The sequence below is a fragment of the Hypanus sabinus genome, chromosome 13 (assembly GCF_030144855.1).
Source record: "Hypanus sabinus isolate sHypSab1 chromosome 13, sHypSab1.hap1, whole genome shotgun sequence".
NCBI classification, from domain to species: Eukaryota; Metazoa; Chordata; class Chondrichthyes; order Myliobatiformes; family Dasyatidae; genus Hypanus; species Hypanus sabinus.
In genome coordinates, this window is record NC_082718.1 from 56,164,778 (window position 1) to 56,179,453 (window position 14,676).

Here is a 14,676-nt window from a genome sequence, read left to right on the forward strand (position 1 = left end):
CCCGTCGATATCAACAGTACATTGCTATGGAAATTGGCTTTTAAGGTTAGGTTGACACTAACTGCCCAATTTTGATTCTACAACTGAAAGGCTTGCCTACCGATGGTCAATAAGAATGTAGACTGTTGGTGGAGACTGCAGTCACAGTTAGGCTTGTACAGCTGAGGATCATGGACATTATCCTGCTCTCCATTGAGGTCATCTTCTAAAGGTATTACCTCAAAAAAGTGGCACCCGTCATTGTACCCTCACCACCAGGGCATGCCTCTACTCATTACTACCATCAGGAGGATGTACAGGAGCCTGAACATACTCAAAATTTAGGAATGGTATCTTCCCCTCCCTCATCAGATTTTGAGAGGACAATGAACCCATGAGCACTGTTTTTCCTCATTTTGTATATCTTATTTACACTCAGTGGCCATTTATTAGGTACCTCATGTAACTAATAAAGTGGCCACTGAGTATTTTTGTGGTCTTCTGTTGCTGTAGCTCATCCACTTCAAAGTTCAACATGTTCTGCATTCAGAGATGTTCTTCTGTACACCACCATTGTAATGCCTGGTTGTTTAAGCTACTGTCGCCTTCCTGTCAGCTTGAAATGGTCTGGCCATTCTCCTCGGACTTCTCTCATTAACAAGGTGTTTTCACACACAGAACTTGCACTCACTGGATGTTTTTTGTTTGTCGCACCATCCTTTGTAAATTGTAGAGACTGCTTGCATGAAAATCCCGGAAGATCAGCAGTTTCTGAGATACTCAAACCATCCCATCTGGCATCAACTATGATTCCATGATCAAAGCCATTTAGATCACACTTCTTCCCCATTCTAATGTTCGTTCAGAACAACAACTGAACCTTTTGACCATGACTGCATGCTTTAATACATTGAACTGCTGCCATATCATTGGCTGATTCTATATTTACATTAACAAGACTGTGTATAGGTGTACCTAATAAAGTGGCCACTGTATGCACACCTTTTATTGTATTTTATGTAGTGTTCTGCAGCACTGTTGTGAAACAACAAATTACATGACGTGTCAATTATAATAAACCTGATTCCGCTCGCAGGTTTCCTTCCTGAGGGAAGTAGAGAACTGATTAGACTTTGAGAACTCAGCAACCTCACCTTTACTGATTCTCGATTTTCTCAGGCCTTTACAAAATAAAAGTAATAGTTTGAACTTTATAGAATTTGAGCATGTATCCTATGAGATTCAATTAGTCCAGCAAGACTGGCACTATGCTATTTTACCCAGTCAGCCGAGCTGTACATTTTAAAGTCTTCCTGCACCTTTGTCTCAAACAAAAGGAAAATCTGCTGATGCTGATAACACACACAAAATGCTGGAGGAGCTCGTCAGGCCAGGCAGCATCTAAGGAAAAGAGTACAGTTGACACTTCGGGCCGAGACCCTTCAGCAGGACACACTGAAGGGTCTCGACCCTAAACATTGACTGTACTCCTTTCCACAGATGCTGCCTGGCCTGCTGAGCTCCTCCAGCATTTTGTGTGTGTGTTTCCTGCACCTTTGTCTTGTGGGTTTGTGCCCCGGTGTTCCATTCTTTAGTTCTCCACATCATCTGGATATTGAAGGCAAGTCAATAACCCATGTACAATGCACCTCATTCCTGGTTCAGTGCACCACATTAACTTTGACTCAAAGAACAGCTTACCCTGAACTGGTAAACCTCCCATTGTACAGCCCCATACACTGAACTAATTCCTTCCAGATATGTAGAACAAATTCTTAATTTCTGCACCATCTAAAACACATTACTTTCACTACAACACAAAAATTATTCTACAGGACCACTGAAAACATAATTGGTGAACTACACACTTAGCTAACAGCTCCTATATTCCATCAGCTAGCTACTTCCAGTGGAGGGGAAACTAGCTACATCACCTATTGGTCTGCGCAGGAGTTCATCAGTCATCAAGAGGAAGGGGGGCAGGCTATAAGTGCTGCCTCTCATGACTGGCTAAAGACTGCCCTTGAAGTTCCCAACAGTTAGACTTTAGGTGTAGGGAGAGCCAACATGGGAACTCCATTGGAGATCATGGAGTGTTGGGTGGGGTGGGGGGGGGTAAGAGAGTGTCACCTCCCCATCTGTTGAAGCTCAGCTTCTGCTTTCCTGAAAAAGGCAGCATGAAAGTGTTCAATGACAGAGGTTGGGTCCCATTGCTCTCCCACTATCAGATCAATAAAGTTCAGATCATTTGACCATACGATATAGGAGCAGAATTAGGCCATTTAGCCCATTCAGTCTGCTCTGCCTTTCCATCAAAGCCAATTTATTATTCTTCTCAACCCCATTCTGCTGCCTTCTCCTTGTAACCTTTGATGCCCTTACTAATCGCGAACCTATCAAATACTGCTTTAAATATACCCAATGAATTTGCCTCTACAGACACCTGTAGCAATGTCTTCACAGAATCACCACCCTCTGACTAAAGAAATATCTCCTCATCTCTGCTGTTCTGCAACAATAACAATCAAGTACCTCTTGAAGCCTGAGACTGAGACAGAGACAGTTGTAAAGTATCAACACAAAAGCAGAAATTTAACTAGTCTGCTCAAAGGCTGCATTGCACTACAATGCCAAGACAACAAGATAACTTAACCAACTCTCTACTGAACTAAGTGCATTTACCTGATGATTTCCTACTCTATGCTTTTTTTAAAGTACCTAGATGGTTAGTAACATCTTATGAGAGTGCTTTACCTGAACTGGCATGGCCCACAGATTAGGACAGAGAAAGAGGAACCACATCAGCTGGTTTGTTTCGATGGCAACAAGATTATTGATTTGTCCCAAAGTCATTTCTCCCATCGACATATTGGAGGTGGATAGACAGAGGATCTTGTTGTAGATCATGGCCTAAAGAAGGAAAACAAGCTGTGATTTTTGAAGTCTATAGAGTACTCATGAGGAGAAAATGTAAAATTTAGGTACAAGTAGGAGCAATAATTAACATGTAAATCAAATAAGCATAAACAGCTTAATGGGCATTAATGATTCTGTACATGGCTGATCTATTTTAAATTGAACATATTGTAATTTTCCTAAACTATTTTCTTGTAATGTTACGCCAAAGCCTGGCCAATTTAAACACTGATCTTGCCTAAACCAAGCTTCCCGGCAATAAACCAGAAGGTGGATCAGGCAGCATCTGTGGAATGAAATAGACAGTCAATGATTGGGGTTAAGATCCCTTTCTCTGAACTGCATTTAGCATCTGCAGTCTCATATGTCTCAAGTTACCTTGCAATTGATAGCACAGTAGATCTCACGCCTCACAGCTCCAAAACCCTGGTACAATCCTGACCCCAGGGCTATCCATGTGAGCTTTACATGTTCTTGCTGAGACCAGGTAGATTTCCTTGGTTCAAAGTCATGACTGATAATTAATTAACTATGTAAATTACACCTTAATGTAGATAAGTGGCAAAAGGAATTAATGGCGAGAGATTAAACTGCAGGTTCAAAGATAAATAACAAGGGGTCAAAGCGGCTGCTCAGAGGTAGCAGTAATGTTAATGAACCAACTGGCCTCCTGGGTCATAATAATCATATCTATTATTGGCAGGAGAGTTAAAATCATGATAAACAGGCAGAAATTTGATGGATAAGGTAGGTCCATCGAAGGCTGTAAATCCTTCTTCACTAAAAAATTTCATTTCAACAACTCTTAGTGATTAAGAAAATTTACATCTCTCCAACTAGTGACAATGAAAGTTATTTATTTTTCAAAGAAACATTTCTGATGCATTCAAATATACTAAAAGCATAAAATAAAGCTTTTAAATAATCATTCAGAACCTTAAGAGAAGGAAGCTGAGTCAGCACAAGGTTTGTTGATGGCTATCAGAATTTCAATGGTGGTAAGTAATCAACAATTTCACCACTTATGCAAAGTTTCCATCCCGTACAAGCAAGAAAATTTAGAGTGTAAAGTACAATATTTTTGCCATACAAAAGCATTCCTCTTCATAAATGCAGGGCTTCAGAAAATTGCAATGTCCTAAGATTTGGCAGAGTATTAAAAGTAGCAAAAACCCAAGCATCTTCAACGAAAGATGATGAATCCATGGAATTCATTGCCACAGACAACTGTGGAGGTCAAGTCATTGGGCGTATGTAAACCGGAGCTTCATAGGTTCTTGATTAGACAGGGCATCAAAGATTATGGGGAGAAGGCAGGAGAATGGGGTTGAGTGATAATAAATCAACTGTGATAGAATGGCAAAGCCAAATGACCCAATTCTGCTCCTAAGTTTTATGGTCTAACATAGGAAGATATCCTAAGGCCCTTTCCTAGAGCATAATCAGACCAACACAGATTAGGAGAAGATATGAAAGTGGATAAATAAAAGATTGAACAGACATAGAATGGTATTTCTCAACAGATAAGCAGTTATTATCACAATACCTTTTGCATGATCAGACTGCGTGCATCTTGACTCTTCCACTTCCCATATTCCGAGAGCGGTTATATTTCAACAGAATCTCATTAATACTCAAGTGCTTTGGCCATAGAAAGCACTGCATATTTTCAAGCTCATTTGTTAAAGAAAGTAAGAGAGCTAGAGCAGACAGAGGTTTGTTAAAGAGACAGCGTATGTGGATCTCAAGCCTGGAGTTCATGCCCGAGTCACCAGCTAGTCAGAGGGGTCGGTATCAAAGTCCAAAGATCAATCTGAAGTCAGGGCGTTGAAGCCTGGAGGCTGGTCCTGGGTTTGGGTGACTGTCCATGTGAGTGGGTGGGTGGGAGTGCAGAAAGGGGCTTGTTTTACTGCTTGTTGCATTCCGTGTCATTCTGCTGAACATAGATGTGCTGGTTGTTAATGCAAATGACAATTTTCACTGTATGTTAACATGTACATGTGATAAAAATCAATCTGAATCTGAAACCAGTATTGGGTCCTAAACATCTAAATACAATCACCAATAATGGCAGGGAAGAATGAGCACACACAGACCGAGAAGACTGGTTAGAAGTATTTATGTAATCATACAAGGATTAAAATATCAATTAGGAGAAAACAAATGTTCACAGACATACACTACCATGAATGTTTCTAAACATTTGGTGTAATGTCTAATGCAATTTGTAAACTGTTAAAAATTATTTACAAGCATTAGTGCCTTGTAATAGAAACTTATTATAATAATAAAGCATTAAAGTGAATTGGAAACATAACATCATCAAGTGTAGCTTTTGAAGGCATTAGATTTAATGAAATGGACACACTCAGAGACATCTCAAAACGTCTGGGAACATCCTTAGACTGGAAAACAACCCCTATTTGGGGGAGTCTATTGGATGAAGTGCAATATAATTCATTGTACAATCTTTGCAATCAAGTGCAGACTGGAACTGCTTTAAAATACTCATCTCTCCACATCAAATGGGGCAAAGGGAAGAACCTATCTAAATGCTAGAAAACAGAGCTCTTAGTGTGCATTTTTGTATGTGAATGTTATTTAAAATGTCAACTGTACACAAGGGCCAATGTATCATGTATAATAAGTTTTACACAACCAATTATGCCCACAAGTACATTGAGTCATCCATTCATACCCTTGACATCAATGGAATGAATTTTGGACGAAACCTGCAAAAACGTGTTGTTTTTAACTATTGACTGAGGAGCAAATTACAGGTAATCATGAAAATCACAGAAAATCACCAAGTTTATACTGGTAACCTTGGAATACTTAACATTCAACCAATAACAAAAGCATAATCATCTTCAGTGTGCTGTTTTCAAGTTGGTGACTGACACAAAAGTGATTGGATTTTCAATAGTGCTTGATTGACTGTGAGGCACAAGAGGGCAACCCAAGGAGGCCATCTGAACTCTGAAGGATCATGAATCAAGGATCAACTTTATTCACCACGTGCATTTACATATATTAAGAATTTGATGTGATGTGTTGCCATATCATGCAATACAAACAAAAAAATCAATTATAAAGAATAATTTATATATAAAGTTATAGATTAAAGCATGGATTTAGAATAAAATGTGCATAAATACCAGCATGCATTTGTAATGTAAACAGCATTATAAGAAGTAGTTAAAACTGCTTACATGGGAGTACAACGACTGGGGTAACAGATTGAGGGGGTGGGGTGGGACTAACTAGAATGGTTGATCAGATTAATTTTCTGGGAGAATAAACTTTTAAGATGGTGTTAAGTTTTGTTTTAATAGTCCTGTGGTGCTTTCCAGAAGAGATCTTTGGAAAAGGCCATTTGCCAGGTGGCTAGTATCTGCAATGATTATTACTGTCCGCTTCTTTGTCCTGGACACTTTCAGGTGTAATATAAAAACATCAGGACAATTATAAGAGCATTATATTTGCAGATATCTGCTGGTCAAAAAAGCCAGTTAACTATCTGTAAGGTTCTATTGCAATCTTACTTGAAACATTTCTTATTGAGTCCTCTAAATTGAGCTGCAGACTTTTACCAAAATGATCAGCCTTAAGATAAAGCAGAATTATCACATGACAGTAAACAAGGAACAACAAAGTCTAGTTTGCTTTCTTACGCACCAGTAAGGCTCCACGCAAATTGATTCCTGTTTCAATGGCCACATAGTAGGAGGCTTGTAAGAATGTCCTCTGCAGAATGAGTGCGAGAAACAACAACACTGCCAGAACATAAGCGTTCTCCAAGAATTCCTTCGATGACAGAAAATAGACTCCCAGAAATTCCTATAAAAGGGAAAATCTTAGCCGACAGTACAAAAGTTAGCCATTACCTTACAGCCTGATGTGTGGTGGACATGTGCAAATATTAGATGGATCCTCTGCCAGTGATTAAGTCCAATTTATTTATTTTAATAAAGGTCAGCTTTTAAACAGGAAATATTAACTATGCAAGTCATGTACTATTTTCAAAGCTTGGTTTGTTGTCTATGTGAGGATGACAAAGGAAGGCAACTTTAATTAATCCAATCCAAATGCATTTGCCTGTGCACCTGGACCAAAGTTTATGTTCTCCTGCAGGCACTTCCTCTTTTGACTTAGGCTTCAGATAAAACAACATTTCTAAACAAGACTTTGGCCAGATAAATTAATTTACTAAGACTTGAAAGGCAATATCTGATGGTGACCTAGACTGCTCCTGAAACCAAACACTGGAAACACTCAGCAGTCAGCTAGCTGCTGTGGAAAGAACAAAGAATACATTTCTAGTCCATGATAAAATAGATCCTGGATGTGAAACATTAATTCCGTTTCTTCTTCCACAGATGCTTCCTGACCTACTGAGTGTTTTTTTTTTATCTTCAAATTTGGGAGTGAGTGAGTTTGGAATTTTCATGACTCATTCTGCCTGTTCAATTTAATGAAGCCAATTATCATTACAACTTTATTTCAAAGAGTTGCTCACAGAACCCATTCAGACCATTTAGAATCTTCCATCTGACCACTATCAATTTCAGAAGCAGCAATTCACTACAAATCACATCTGGCTGTAAAAGTCTCTGAACAGAGGGCAATGTATTGCAACTGCTAAAAGGGAAGATGGGCTCGTCAATGACAAATACAGAAGGGTTTCCTTGTTAATCTAGTTGTTAGAAACAAAAGTGGGCAGAAACCAAATAGATATATTGAATCACTTTATTATCCTTTTCCTAAAGTGTTGAGGATAGAAGGTTACAATGGGACATTAATAGGATGCAGAGCTGGGCTGAGAAGTGGCAGATGCAGTTCAATCCAGAAAGGGGTGAAGTGATACACTTTGGAAGGTCAAACTTGAAGGCAGGGTACAGGATTAATGGCAGGATTCTTACTAGTGTGGAAGAACAGGGGGATCTTGGACACGATGAACATATATTCTTCAAAGTTGCCACACAAATTGATTGGCAGTTTACATATGGTAGCTGGCCTTCATTAGTCAAGCAATTCATTTTAAGAGTTGCAACATAATAATGCATCTCTATAAAACTCTGATTAGACTATACTTGGACAATCTTGTTCAGTTCTGGGTGCCTCATTACAGGAAGGATGTGGAAGAGAGAGAGAGGGGGGGAGAGAGAGAGGGAGAGAGAGAGAGAGATAAGGAAATGGACCCGGACACTGCCTGGATCAGGAATCATATCTCATGAGGAAAGATTGAATGATCTAGGGGTTCTCTCTTTGGTGTGATGGAAGACGAAAGCTGGCTTGATAGAGGTATACAAGATGAGAAGAGGCATAGATACTGATCGACAGTGTGCACATTTTCCCAGGTAATATGAATCTACATAATTTTAAAGTGAGTGGAGAAAATGCAGAGAGTTTTTTTAAATAAGCACTGAGAGTGTGTTAATTGCATAGAGCACACTGCCAGGGGTGGTGGTAGAGGCAGATACATTATGAGCATTTAGGGAGAGGAGGGGAATGGGGAGGGAGGCAGTGTGGTGGAGGGGAGGGGGGGGAGGGCAGGTGGAGAGGAGGGGGAGACCCCTATATAATGGAGAGATTGTATTCCTAATAAAACTTCTAACAATATATTGCCATTTTCCATAACACAAACTCTTTTCTCCAATTGAATTCCTTGTTATAAATGGATATATGTCCAAAGGGAACTTTTTCTCAGAATGTTAATGCCCGTGATCAACAGGCAGGAGAATACTGATTGCATTGTATGCAGAAATGGATGCTAAATTGTTTAATAAATTATCATTGTACAGCTTAATTTTAATTTAATAAATTATCATCGAAGAGATTGCCTTGTCTGTTTTCACGCAAATCTCTTCAGTGACTTCCCACTACACCAACAGCCTGTAATTGCTACCCTTGGTAAACTAAATCAGTTCTCGAAATACTTTTTGTATTTATTAACTTTTTCACATAAATTTAGTAAAATGAATTTTTATCCAACTTTTCAAATGTTTTGGTATATTTTATGAATTCCGAGAGGGAAAATTTCCTTTACCCAAAGCGACAATAGCTGGTTCCATACATAAACATGTCTTCATACATTTGTTCAGGCATTGCCTTTGCTGAACTCATGAAGTGTAATGGACTGGAATTTGCTCATTTTCCCACAAGATGTGAATCTCCTAAAATACATCATGGACTGAGAGGAAAGGGATTATTTTTACTTACTTTGTCTGTCTGATTTTCTACAATGCCAAAATCTCCCTGAATGTTGCTCGTTCCATTGACCTGAGGAAAATCAAATTTTAAATGGTCCATTTCTACGAGCTATGGAGTGTATTATTAAAAAGATACATGAGACCCAAATGTCAAGAGTTGTAATTTGTACTTGATTGCTAATATGCTGATTTTATGGACATGAAAACATTTACAAAAAAACTCAACTTTGCATCACAGAATCAATGTTACATTTCAGAAGTTTCACTTAAATTGATTCATCATCATAACAGGCAGGTGGCCATTTGTGAGAGTGGGAACACTGATGCTTGGTGGGGGGGGGGGAGAAAGTATTATTTAATAGCAGCCTGCAGTACCTTGCAGGGGAAATGCTTTTCCATGGAGGCTAATTGAAAATGGGATTCTAAATCAACAGCGATCTCAACTTTCTGCAGGCTCCCAGATTCCTGACTATAAACATGAAAATGCAAAGAACATTCCAGGAAAAGTCAAAGGGTTACCACACTTTCACGTGGGAAGCAGATTTTTAGATGAATAAACTCCCTTAATTGCAAGAGGCATCCTCACAACATTTGGTGAGCATTCGGGTAAGCAGCCAGAATGTCACAATGTAGAAGACTGCAGACCAAGTGCTGGAAAACGGAATTGGTACAGGTACCCAATGGGGAGCATGATCTCAATGGGCTGAAGAGCCTGTCATCATGCTCTCAGGCTCTATAGCTGTAACTGACAGAACCTCTCAATGACACCGATTCACATTTTATATCCAAAACCAAGCACACTTAAAGCCTGGCAGATCTTAAGGTCCAATCAAGTCAAATTTATTGTTACGCGCCCTAGTACAGTGATGTACAGGTGCAATGAAGAACTTACTTGTGACAGCATTACAGGCGCACAGGTACAGTCAACACAAATAAGATAGATCATAAATAAAGTATAGAAATATTTACACCAGTAATAAAAAGCACTACATAAAAGCAGGCCACAAGTGCAAGCAAAATCAAAGGCACAGAGTCAAGGCACTTGTGCTAGTTCTACTAGACACCGTACACAGTAAGGCTGCCTTTGACTTGAAAGGTTAATCTTCTCTCTACCCCTCTGTATTGTGGTAAATTTGCCTTGGCCTTCCTTTTCACAAGCAGAATTTTTAGACAATGCAGTGACGGAGGCTGAACTATTCTCCTTGTGCACAAGCAAATAAAGTGTGATTGATAAAATGAGTGCAAGTTGTCAGAGTTCAATTACTTGGCAACAAGAAGACTATCTCACCAGTGGGAGTCACATCGTCCGATAACCCCATCACGTTGGGACATAAGGGGACTAAAAATGGCAAGTACCTAGCTGAATCATCCAAGCAACGTGAGCGAATGCAGGTGACAAACCTACTCAATACTATTGGTTCATTTCATAACTAAAACGGTCATCTGGGATAAAAGAACCAATTTTCAACTGCATGTTGCAGCAAAAACATCATTCAACCAAATTTCTAAGGAAGGTCACTTTTTCAGCAAACTACTTCCAAGATAATATATTAAGTCTTCAAAACAGGCTTACAGTTCATGGAAAGGGTCAAATGAGTTTGTTTTGTTTGGATGATCCAAGTACCATGGTCATGCTAGTAACAAGGGCACAATTGGCAAGATATCAAACTGCAGACTCACTGTGCTATTCAACCCGTTTGTCTTGCTACGATTGTCGACAATTTTATAGATGCAGAGAGGTCCAGCGAAACCCAAGAGGTCAGCAAGGTAGCGGAATGTGCTGCTGAGGAGGATAGGTCGGCCGTACGCCCTGTACATGGATCGCCAAATGGACAGAGGTCGACCCTCTGGTACACCCTCATTCTTCTGCAGGAAAGAATTGATTTCAAATACTGTATATTTCAAGAGAAAATAGAGGTGGGGGAGGGAGAAAAGAGGGCTAAATACTGGTTTGAGTAAAAGCCTTAGGGTTAGAGAGAGAGATAAATCAAGAAGCTGGCCATGCAGCCCACTGAGTACATGCCAAAATCATTTTACTCTGCCCATCAACACCTCCCCAAATTCTACTTCTCCTACACAGAAGGGGCAATTTACAGTGGCAAATTAACCTACCAACCTAACACATCTTTGGGAAATGGGAGGAAATCAGTGCACCTGGAAGAAAGACATGTGACAGACAGAATGAGCAAACTCCATGTGAAAGCACAGGAGGCCAGGATTGAACCCAGACTGCCAGAGCTGTGAGGTAGAGACTCTGCTGGCTGCACCAAGTTACTGTTCCGTTCCAAGTCCAATTTCATTAACTTCCATTCATTAATAAGAGATTAAAATGATTGGCACTCTCCAAGAGTGCTTGTTCATCAGGTATTTACTATATTTTCAAACTATTTGATGATAGTTTGAAAATATGTAATTTGGACACCAACTCCAAAAGCACAAGGGTTTCAGAATTATTTATCGCAAGTACATCGAAGCTTACAGTGACGTACATTTACATTAACAACCAGCAACCCAAGAAAGTGCTGGGGGCAACCCACAAATGTTGCCATGCATTTTAGCAACAACGAGCTGCAGCATGCCCAGTGTGTTTAACATGTCAAGTACTGCAGGACTATCCTGAGAGCAAATTACTTGATAGCAATGGGAGCTGAAATTATTGCATACCATTGGTATGTCATCACCTGGACATGTTAGGTACCATTATGACATAATGGTGTGCAGTGTGAGTGACTGTCCTAAACATTTTTAATGGGTAATGTAGAATACTTGTAAGTCTGGTTTATTGGGGAGACTGATGGCAGGGTTGCTGAGTTCCATCAGTTGTGGTGAGGACGAGGCCCAAGCCGCGGGCTCGCCTGTTACAGTCATCCAGGGAGGAGATGCCAAAACGAGGTGGTCGAGCCTCAGTGGGGTGCTTTGAAATTGGTACTGGTTTGGGGCCTGGCCCCTCCCATCAGTGTTGCCGTCCAGCATTTGCTTGGTGCAAGAACAAGCTGAACCAGAACTATAGCCAGTCACTCAGAGACTTGGGCTCCATATATTTTTTCTTCGTGACTCTGCGTTTTCTATCAGTTATGTGTGTTGCACTTTGGTCCAGGAGAAACACTGTTTCATTTGGCTGTTTTTGTGAGTAGTTAAATGATATTTAAACTTCAACTTGAACAACACACAACATAAAATGACACAAACTGCAACTATAACAACAGAACGAAACAAGTCAACAACAAAAAAACAAGCCCTTTTCCCATCTATCCTCTAATCTCTGGCCTGGACTCCCAAACCTGCAGAAATCAGGCCTCTATCCTCCAGTCTCTGACCTGGACTCCCACACCTACAGAAATTGGGTCTCCATCCTCCAGTCTCTGACCCAGACTCCTAAACCTGAAGAAATCAGGCCTCTATCCTCCAGCCTCTGGCCCAGACTCAGCCTTCGGGCCTCTACTTCCAGGCTTTCTAACTTCGATCTTCAGCCTTTTGGGCTTCCTTCCTCTGATTGTGCTGAACTCTGGACTTCAGTCTTTGGCTTTGCCCTCCAGGCTTCATCAACCTTTGACCAGAATTCACCTTAAGGCCTCATTCGAGGGACTTATCAATCACAGGTTTGACCTTACAATAGTCAATGACTTACAACAGACAATTAGCCTATCAGGCAGCACATCTTCAGGTTGTAGAGGAACACAGGAGAAACCACATGGTCACAGAGAAGCCATGCAAACTTCACATTGACAACACTGGAGGTGAGAATTAACTTGGGTCACTGAAGCTGTGCAATAACAGCTGCCCCACTGTATTATACTTAGATAATATTATAATGTATTACTAAACCATTTTTTGACATGAAGTCACATGATTTCTGGTGATAAAGTAAATGGAGAGACAGATAACAATATATTTTTGACAGACAAAAAATACACTACAGGAGATACATTTTTATCATCAATGTCGATATTTCATTGTGATTCTTACCTTCTGCTCTTCATAGGCTTCCTTCAGTAACATGTAGTTGGTGAGAGCCCGCGTGGCTATGGGGAGCTTGCCAATGGTCTTTAGGTCTATGGGTCTCTTGTGGGCTGAAATAATGAGGGTGTTCATCCACCAGTAGGTAGCCTTGGACAGCAAGTTGACAAACGGCTGTAGGAATCTCACTCCCAGATCTTGCAAATCTTCGGGAGGTTTCACTTTCTTCGGGTTGTTAAAGAACACGTATTTCTATCAGGAGTGAAAATAAGATGGATTCAGCGAGTGTTGCTTGATTGATAGACTTGAGTTTCAAAGCAAGAGCAGCTGTAAAATATTGATCAGATCCTGGTTGGGGAATTGCTGCCACAGTTGTGACCAACATCTGTCAGGGATTATACTGCAGTTACAAAATTACCTCTCATCATCTTATACACCTCTATCAGGTCACCCCTCATCCTCCATTGTTCCAAGGAGAAAAGGCTGAGTTCACTCAACCTATTGTCATAAGGCATGCTTCCCAACCCAGGCAACATCCTTGTAAATCTCCTCTGCACCCTTTCTGTGGTTTTCACATCCTTCCTGTAGTGAGGTGACCAGAACTGAACACAGTACTCCAAGTGGGGTCTGACCAGGGTCCTATACAGCTGCAACATTACCTCTCGGCTCCCAAGTTCAATTCCACGATTGATGAAGGTCAATGCAACATACGCCTTCTTAACCACAGAATCAATCTGCGCAGCTGCTTTGAGTGTCCTATGGACTTGGACCCCAAGATCCCTCTGATCCTCCACACTGCCAAGAGTCTTACCATTAATACTATATTCTGCCATCATATTTGACCTACCAAAATGAACCACTTCACACTTATCTGGGTTGAACCCCATCTGCCACTTCTCAGCCCAGTTTTGCATCCTATCAATGTCCCACTGTAACCTCTGACAGCCCTCCACACTATCCACAATACCTCCAACCTTTGTGTCATCAGCAAACTTACTAACCCATCCCTCCACTTCCTCATCGAGGTCATTTATAAAAATCACGAACAGTAAGGGTCCCAGAACAGATCCCTCAGGCACTCCACTGGTCACCGACCTCCATGCAGAATATGACCCATTTACAACCACTCTTTGCCTTCTGTGGGCAAGACAGTTCTGGATCCACAAAGCAATAACTCCTTGGATCCCATGCCTCCTTACTTTCTCAATAAGCCTTGCATGGGGTACCTTATCAAATGTCTTGCTGAATTCCATATACACAACATCTACATGGGGAGAACATATAGACTCCCTCCAGGCAACAGTGGGAATTGAACCCTGACGGGTGAAAGCTGACACAGTAACACAGTGCACTAACCACTACACTACTGAGTCACCCAACCACTTGCACCATTGTGACTAAGTTCAAGGAAGCTTGCAGACCAGATTGATGTCACTTAGCACAGCAAACGTGGTCACAGGCAGATTTGAGCTATTAATAGTTGGCACTTCATGTTCACAGAGAGTCAGCCCTCACAGTAACTGTCATTAGGAATTGAGGACCAGTTCTCAATTGAATTAGTATCTGCTATTTTCACATAATTTCATAACTCCCAAATAATCCCTAACACCAT

The 14,676-nt window shown here is 40.6% G+C and overlaps 1 protein-coding gene across 1 annotated transcript in view; it reads right to left on the reverse strand.

Moving 5' to 3' along the window:
* Positions 1-14,676, reverse strand: part of LOC132403882 (ATP-binding cassette sub-family C member 9-like) — a 190,982-nt gene that overhangs the window by 112,112 nt on the left and 64,194 nt on the right. Inside the window, exons 5-9 of the mRNA XM_059987658.1 lie at positions 13,074-13,316; positions 10,788-10,973; positions 9,118-9,177; positions 6,574-6,735; positions 2,734-2,889 (exon numbers count right to left, since the gene is read on the reverse strand). Of these exons, the coding sequence (XP_059843641.1) occupies positions 2,734-2,889; positions 6,574-6,735; positions 9,118-9,177; positions 10,788-10,973; positions 13,074-13,316 (807 nt within the window). The remainder of the gene's footprint in view (positions 1-2,733; positions 2,890-6,573; positions 6,736-9,117; positions 9,178-10,787; positions 10,974-13,073; positions 13,317-14,676) is intronic.